This window comes from Anoplolepis gracilipes, chromosome 6 (assembly GCF_047496725.1).
Source record: "Anoplolepis gracilipes chromosome 6, ASM4749672v1, whole genome shotgun sequence".
In the NCBI taxonomy this organism is placed as follows: domain Eukaryota; kingdom Metazoa; phylum Arthropoda; class Insecta; order Hymenoptera; family Formicidae; genus Anoplolepis; species Anoplolepis gracilipes.
Window position 1 is genome coordinate 10091862 of NC_132975.1, and position 9352 is coordinate 10101213.

At 35.0% G+C, this 9352-nt stretch overlaps 1 protein-coding gene across 6 annotated transcripts in view; it reads right to left on the reverse strand.

The window, feature by feature from the left end:
- The window catches only part of Tgo (Aryl hydrocarbon receptor nuclear translocator homolog tgo), a 34050-nt gene that overhangs the window by 12914 nt on the left and 11784 nt on the right, over window positions 1–9352 (reverse strand). For all 6 annotated transcript variants that reach the window (XM_072894256.1, XM_072894253.1, XM_072894255.1 and 3 more), the window contains one exon: window positions 3731–3811. In XM_072894256.1, coding sequence (XP_072750357.1) covers window positions 3731–3811 — 81 coding nt within the window. The remainder of the gene's footprint in view (window positions 1–3730; window positions 3812–9352) is intronic.

Here is a 9352-nt window from a genome sequence, read left to right on the forward strand (position 1 = left end):
CTCTCTCTCTCTCTCTCTCTCTCTCTCTCTCTCTCTCTCTCTCTCTCTCTCTCTCTCTCTCTCTCTCTCTCTCTCTCTGTCTATTTCCCTTAGCTTCTTTATAATATATTTAATGATTTCAAGAACAATTATTTCTAAAGAAGATTACACGTGTTATTTAAACAAAATTAAGATTGATAGACACATTTTTTAAGAGAAATTACGACTGTCTTACTTTACACCAAAATAAAAAATTACTATGATGTATAGATAAAAACATGTAAAAATAAAACATTATTAATATCTTTCAATTGTTATGTTAAACATTTTTATATAAACAATTAACATCTCAATATTATTTCACACGTTTACAAAACAGAATTTAATTAATATTCTATTAATATATTAATAATATATACTATTAAAGATACTCTGTAAATTTTCGATACGTCAATTGAAACAGAAAGTAAAAAGAAAATATGAATAAACTGTCGGTGAATGATTGTGTCAACACAGTGCGCAATAAATCCGAGTACATTTATAACGTGTCTATGTCCGGTGAACATTGCGCTTTTGCGATTACTCGTTCGTGGCAGTAAATATGTTGCGTGGAAATTTATGGCTCGGCACACTGTCGTTTCACGCGTACGATTATAATGTCTTCGTTTGAGAATGATTTAAGCAATGTTCGATATTCGTCATGAACATGATGCGTTCATGCCTGATTAGAAAATTGAAGTGAAAATTATTCTTGCGCGATTTCACAGATTAATTAGTACACGTTTATATACAGATTTTCCGTTCTCCATTATCAATTCTTTGACGCATTATTTTTTTTTTCTAGAAAATCCTATATATTTAACAAGAATTCAAATTGGGCTCTTCAAAAATAAAATTTTTCAACTAAAGAAAAAAAAAGAAATGTTTTTAAAGATTCGATTTATGTATGTATAGAAAGTCTAATTTAATTATTCAATTAATTTATGGAAATCACTAAGAAATTAGTATGTCGTATCTAAGATAAACTATATAACGGGCTATGTTCCCCAAGTTCTTTGACGAGTAATCGACCGTTATCGTAAGAAGAGGGATAAAGAGGATGATAAAGTAAAAAGAAGAGGGGGTGGACGTTCCCTCTGGTTAACCGCCGGCATGCGACAACAACAATCGTAGTTATCGCGACGCCAAAAGTGCCGGTGCCTGTATTAATGTCGAGAAAATGCAAGACACGAGAACCAGGAAAATCTAAGGTAGAAGCGGGAAGGAGAGAAAAAGGAGAAGAGAAGCGACGGACGAGCGGCAAAGAGAGTCTTGCGGCAGGAGGGAAGCAGTAATTGCGTTATTAACTTAAAAGTGAGGTTCTCTCTGTAGAGAGGACTGGGGGCGAGAAAGGGAAGAAAAAGGGAGAGAAAGAGAGAGAGCGCGCGACATCAGAATGTTGCCGGTCGGTCTTTGCCGCAGAGTCCGCGCGTATTTTTTCGCGGCACCGTATATACCTGCGAAACGACAGTGCGGACATGGAATTGCAGGTGAACCACCACCGCGGATCCACCCGTGGCGGCACGCGATGAGAGACCGTGGATAAGATATCGTTACTGCTATTACGGCGGATCGACAGTCAGTCATCAGATTGGTCGGCGTTAAAAAGTAATAGAACATTTTTCTTTTGAGAAAATAATCGACTTGACTAAAGTGAGAAATTTCTAGATTCAAATTAGATGATATTTACGCAAATTATTTTAACTAAACTATTTTAATAACAAAATTAAATATCTATATGAATTTGCAGGCAAACATTAAATATTGTCTTTTTTTTAAATAAAATCCTTAAAAAAGTGGTGATTTTTAAGAAATATATCAAATATTTTAAACGACACATTTAATTATATTTAGTAATCAAAATTAATTGTGTAATAAATAATTAGTAATATACGAATACAGTATAAAATAAATCAGTTAAATTGTGCAATTTACCCTCGCGTGCGCGAAGTTAAACAGTAAAAAGTATATAGCTAATCCTGTGCTGCAAACAAATAGCTAGCTCGCAGGGAACGTTCGCGAGCAATTCCGTACTATCATTTCGCAGGTATATTTGCGCTTGCAAAAATCATAAAGAAAGAAAGAGAGAGAGAAATGCGGCATTCTAATCTCGTTCAATAAAACGTAAGATGATTACATCCCACTTGCACGACAGAGAGAAAGAGAGAGATGTAATTTTATTACACCCTGACTTTAAGTAGACGTTCATAGTAAAGATATGATATAATATATCTTATATATTAAAAAGAACATAAATGCAATATTTACATATAATAACGCGCATCGAAATAAATTGTATTTCTACATAATAATAAAATATAAGAAGTAAATTATATATTCAAAACTTATTCATTTCGAATCGTCCATATCTTATGTTATGTGCAATCAAAAATAATTTTATTTCTATTTTTATCATTGTTTCATTTAATTTTCGATATAAATGTATGAATAATGAAACAGTACACGCAAAAATTTTTATAATTAATGCAAAAGCATGGCTGAAATTGCACAGAATCGCGTATGTACATGCTCGTCTTTGGTACGTTACCTATGATCAGCTTTACACCATGATTATATCAGGTAGGAAAGCACCGTGGGCCTGCTACTTAATAGAGACGTAACGCCATACACAGTCACGTTACACAAAGCAGGGGGTTGAGTCACGACCGATCAACGTTACACGCGGTAAGCTCAATCTGCAAGCCCTTTTTTGTCTTTTGTCTATTGATAAGTCAATCAATTGAGATTGATCATCTTTACTTGTTTTATAAATATAACAGTGAGATTTATATTTTAACTTCTAATTAATGAAATGTAAATACAATATTTGCATGAATATCGCAAATAATATTTATAGAAGATTAAATATTTTTAATTCTGCATTAATTTAATTTTTTAACTTTCAATCTTAAATAATTTTTTTTATAATTAAATACACCGTCAAAGTTTTATAAAAAAAGAGGTATATCAAAGAATGTAAAGACAGAAAGAGAGGGAGGGAGAATAAGAAATATGCAATTTTTGACAAATTCCGCATAATTATTGTGAAAGTAGACAAGGTTTTTTGAGGATTTTGATGTAGATTTTTTTTTATTCGTGGCGTCTCTGGGGAGTAGCCATATTTTATACGTAAGTTATGCGTCTCACGCATTGTACATTATTTTCTGGCTTTTGTCCGGCGAATTTAATGCCCATGCCAGCCGAAATATCTCGGAAGGGAATCAAAGTACATACCGTGTCTCTTTCGTTGTATACGGACTTGAAGGACGCGCGCGCTCCGATGCGCGTATAAGTGCCTTATGTTCCCACGCTGGAGCAGCCTCGAGGGCTTCCCATTCCGCTATCGGCTCTTCACATTGCCCAGTATCATGTAGGTATGTATGTAACCTTCTCGTACTTGAAGGAGAAGGCGCATGTACAGGGTGTACCGGTGAAACATATTGGACCGTGGTTTCGTGAGGCGAATTAACAACGTCGAAGAGAAAAAGAAACGGTCGACAGAGAAAACTGTTCGCGCGCATCGAAAATAACTTTCGTAAGACCTAAACTATCGTAATCGAGTTTAACTGGTCCGAAAAGAAAGTGATACGGAGAAATTATAGAATAGATTAAAAATACATCAAACGACGAGCACGTGTTGTTCGAGTGTCAAATGTGAAAGAGACATACGGTGAGGGAATTTTAATGTTATTGAATTAAGCCTGATGCTCACCTTGCAAACCTCTCCTTGTCTTGCACGTTATCATCGTCCAGTCTTCTATATTTACAGCCGCTCGGATCATCCTCGTCGGATCTGCAAAATAAATCAAAGATAACATTTAATCATTTCAGTTTGCGCAATCATAAATTTTTATCTATCGAATGTTATAACATTAATTACGTCATGATATTTAACGGATAAAGATAGAAAAGGCAATTATTATTATCATCACCTAAAAGTCATCGCGTGATCATTGATAATAAAGTACAAAAATTGTCTTCTCGCGATATCAATCAGTCTGTTAAAAATAAGTGATCATGGATAGGCTAGTTCAATACCTGAAAGAAATAAACGATAAAAATTCCGCGTACGTCGCGTCTCACCGATACGTAAATTATAATCGCTTCCGGATTACCAAACGTGAGCGTACGATCCAAAATTGGTCGTCACAGAATTATCATTGGCTTTCCAACCTCTCCCTCCATCCCCCCTCCCAATCTTAAACGTTATATAAGCGACGAAAGTTTCTTATACACGATATTCATGATATCACCCATCATTCATTTCTACAGTGACCAGCTTTTTCATTCAAATAACTTCATGATTAACATAATTTTTCAAAGAGAAAACTAAAATCGATTATCTATCACTCTATTATGTATTATGACACATTATGTCCTTATTAAATGAAATCAATATATTATTCACTGATAAACAATGATTTTAGTTATAAGTATAGTGAAATGTCACAGGAAAAGAATCAGTTAGTAGTCTCTGATTTTGAAAAAATGAAATTTTACTGTTATAATCATTGAAACATGACGGAGGAGCAAAGGGTGAGTATGTTCACTGAAGATCAGTGAATATTTCGAAATCTTATCACTGCTTTAATGAAATTTGACAGATTCAGTTTAAGAGAATAAAAAAAATATCAGACATATCTCTCTTAATTTTTAATTACAACTTTTATAATAAAAATATATATTTAACAATTATTTATCGTATCTTTAAAAAGGCTTAAACAAGGTATATGATTATCGCGCCGATATTGATCGATCGCGCTAAATTCGCCACAGGAGCTCGAGAAGGTTTAAGGGAGCGAGAACGTTTAAGAGCAGCCGCCTCAGACAAGAATATATGTGTGAGAGAGAGAGAGAGAGAGAGAGAGAGAGAGAGAGAGAGAGAGAGGGGGGGGAGAAAAGTACCGTAAATCCGTCACCGACCGTCTCATTATCGTAGACGAGCTTGTATACCGTCTCTACTAAACGACATTAAGCGCGATAGAAAATTATGTTCTCATTGCGAGAGTGCAGGCTCAGAAATCCGACCGATTGTCAGTCTATATTGCACAGCGTTCGCGCGGGTGATGTACGATTCTGACCCTGAGCGAAAAAGCGGAACCCCCTTACTTCCCTTGCCCCCTCCCCTCTCTGCTATGCCGCTCTGCTTCGCCCTATGCCGCCCCCTCCTCTCTTGTACCCCTCCGCAAAGCTCGCTTGCCGGTGAACGTCGCGTTGAAGAGACGGCATACAGTCTCTCTTTCCCCTTTCGCCCTCTCGTCGCGAAGCTCGTAGGATCCAACCGACTAGAAGTGGGGATGGTGTAGGGTCCAGCAGCAGCGAGTGTATCCGGGTATTGCGCTTAAGAGGGGTGAGCGAGGCCCCCTTCTACCCCTTCGTCCCCCGCTCCGTCGTCTTTCTCTGCGCGGGAACCTTCTCGGACTCCCTTCGTCCCCACATTCTCCGTGTTTCTTTTTCTCCTGCTCCTCTTCCCTCCATGCAAGAGAGCGAGAGAAGTACGAGATAAAGAGAAAAGATCTAAAAGAGAAGGGGACGAGGGGAAAGCTACGGAGACTTATGGAGTACATAATGATGCGCCCCGCGGTATTACGTCGACTTAACGGATATGTATGCATGCTTTGCAAGCGATGAAGTCGACGACGTCGAGAAATCTTCGTAGTAGACGGGGAAAGGGGCACGGGGGTTTGAAGTATTGGAAGAAGAAAGAAAAAGGTATTCAAATTGACCATAAATTCATTTGCTATGATCAAAGTATGAAGTTATAATTTTTTGTACCTATATGAGATATTAATATTTCATTGTTTTAATAATATATTTTTATTTAATATTTTCCATTTATTAAATATTGACTGTTTATCCATCCAGTAAATTTCTTGACATATATCGTATGGATATAAAGAAAAAAAATGAAGATATATTTTAATTTTTGTCTTTTTTTTGATGGAGGAAAGTGTTCGAGTCAGTACATTGTCCAGGTAAACCAACGATAAGTGAAAATTATGGGGAAAAGGCAGCCAAAGGCGAGAGAGAGATAAATGTGTGACAGAGAGATGTATGAAGCGCATAATGATGCGCAGCACGGTATTACATCGACTTAATAGGCGTTTCGCAAATAGAAAACCTCGCGCAGTCGGTTCAGTGGCTCTATTCGTTTCGAGATTAATGCGAATGAAAAGCATAGTCTTTTAATATCTAATCAATGTCTATGCATCCTGCGATAACTAAAAGTTAAAAAAAAAGGTTAAAAATTTTGAGAAAATATACTTTCGTGAAAAAATGAATTTATCGAAGAACAGAATACTTTAAAAATAATAAGATACGTCAAACACTCTCTAGTTAACCTTTATAGAAATACTATCACATAGTTTTATAGTCATTAAATTGTCAGATATTAAGTCTATAATATATGGATATTTGATATATATCCCTGTCCAGAGAGTATAAATGAAAGTATTAATTTATAATTAAATGTCACGTTCACAACATATTCCATGATTGCATTACATATCGTTAGATATTAATAGACATTTATCATAAATTTGAAAATTCTAGGCTCAGATTATCTTACAGAGAGATTATAATATAAACAAGTATGATGTATTACTGATTGTAAATAAGAAAATTTCATTGACTACTTTCCACGATTACAAAAATCAATGAGAAACATTTTCTAGCAATTTCAACATTCTATATTTTTTTCTGTAACTGCAAAAATTACAATAACAAAACATTTGTGCAATTCTAGAAGAGCAAAGTATTTTGCCATTTTGATTTATGGATGCGATAGAAGCATATATTTAGTACAGTGATACTTTTTGCTTTATAATAATATGAAGAGACAAAATATGTAAATTACTGAACGTGAAATTGTTTGATATGTTTACAATAAAATTATTTTATTGAAACAATTTTCAACAAGACAAGTAATTTTTTTAATTCTAATTTTCTTGAATTAATTACAATTAAATTTTTTAGCAAATTCTCGGAAAACTTAAGAGTTACCCATAAAAATTATAGGTTGCGGAGAATGCGTCTCTGAAACGCAAATCCAAGACAAAATACGCGATGTCGAGATTGCTCTGCCATTACGGTAGTTTGACCCTTGACCATGAAGTGATTTGGACAGGCAAACACGGAATTTCGGCGATGTCGATTGAAAGACCGAACGGACGCACATTTACGTTTTCTCTTTCTTGTTTTGTCCGCATACATTATAAGTAGATCTCGTAGCGCAATAAGAGGAAAAGGGGCAACCTTCCGCTCTATTTTCGCGCCCCGGAACGCCCGATAATTTGTATACGTCGCGAAAACCGTGGGAACAAAAGCACCGATATGTTCGTAGGTAGGTAGGTATGTGGCGATCATTATCTTCGCTATCAAGATACCGTCATAAACTGTCGTATCTTTTAATGTAGCTATATTACAGAAATAACGAACCGTCGATCGATATAATGGGATAATAATTTCACGAGACAATTGCTCGCGAACTTTCAAGCAGTTCGCATTAGAATGTAACGAAATGGGTATGCTATTTGTTCTTTCTAATTTGTAGTTGATATTTAGATACAAGTATATTTAATATGTAATTGAGCGATTTCGTGTGTGATTGAATATAATTGCCTGTTATAATGGCGAAATAATAATGATATTTAATAATTTAAAATTCTATAATTAGTATATCTTTTTTACAGAATATACATAAATAAATAAATAAATAGTGGAAAGAAGATTGGTTTAAATCGAGAATTATTTATTCAAAAGTAAAAAAAAATTCATAATCTTACAAGAGAATTTTATGAGGAAAGCTGTATAAGCATATAAGATAATTATTATATTGATTAATAGCACCATGTCACTAAATCTATATTTTTTAATGATTGTTTTAAAAGTGAATATTAAATTTATTTAAGTATTTAAATTATTAATTATATAACAAAGCAATAAGAGAAATATACATGTATTCGTTTATAAATATTTCATTATTCAAAATGAAAAATTGATAGACTTTAGTCATTATGAAGGTGCACTTGCTTCCGAATGTTCTGTCATCACTCATGCCTTTTGAGAGTTTAAAGAGCTAAACAGAAGAAAAAGAAACGCGATATCCCTGAAAAAAAGAAAAAGAAAAGGAGTTTGTGTGACGTAGCACACTGTCCAGTTTATGGTGGCGCTTTTTTGTATTTTTCCGTATGACATCAGAGTCACGACTTGACCTCCTCCTTTTTTCTCCTGCATTTCTCTATCTCTTCTTCTCCCTCTTACATTTTTATATTTTATATTTGCTGTTTCGTAAGGTCCACGTGTCACAACTATTTTTCTTGCATAGCGTCCGACTTACAGAATCAAGAGAGAGAGAGAGAGAGAGAGAGAGAATACACCTTTCCAAAATATACTCTATTTTATATGCAGTAAAAGAGTATAAAATGTTTACATATAAAATATAATATATTCAATATTAATTAGAGAGAAAGAGAAAACCATCGCGTTCAACGAAAGATTAATACAAATCTGAATATGAAATTCATATATTTTTCATTTGAAAAGTAATTAATTTTTAAATATATAATTAGTAAATAAATTAATAATAAATAATTTATTTATAAATACAACTTATTCATATATTATTCTTCCCAATTTATTAGCATGATCTAAATTCAAATATCAATGGGAACAAAAAGTTTGCCCGTTAAAAATAATTAAAAATTTTCTTCTCCGATTTAAACCAAACACTTGACAATTCTATAGAGAATAAATAAATTATTTTTATTTATTCAACTGTCAAATGCTTTTTAATAGAGGAAGAATTTCTAAGTATTTCTGACGAACAAATAAGCGGAAGCAAGGGAGACAAGGGAAAGGGAAGAAGGGCGAAAAATCTTGATGGCGCGACGAGCATCGAGATCGGATTGCTAGCCGTGGAAAATCGTCGTGGCGACCGGCAACAACGAGGGTCGACAGGAACGATCGAGGAGGTGGTGACCAATAAGGTCGCTGGAGAACGGATAAGAGTCGCGGAGTTGAAGAGCGATGGACCGCCCCTCGTTGCGGCGACAGTGTGGTGAAGCCCGCCAATGGCCACGCTCTTTCTCCTTAATATACGATACTTGGTCGCCGGCATTACTGTGTCCTCGTAATGAAAAAAATTACGTCACTCTACTGCTTAAGCGTTAGATAGCCGATCAGCGCTATGAGGAGACGCACCATCGCTGAACGTCACTCGATGCCAAGGCGATCTGAATGCCTAAAGGCGCGGCATGATCGATTCGATCTGGAGGAAATGTATTGTTTTGAACTTGTTGAGAATTTGTATGTGTATATGGAAATACGTGAAATG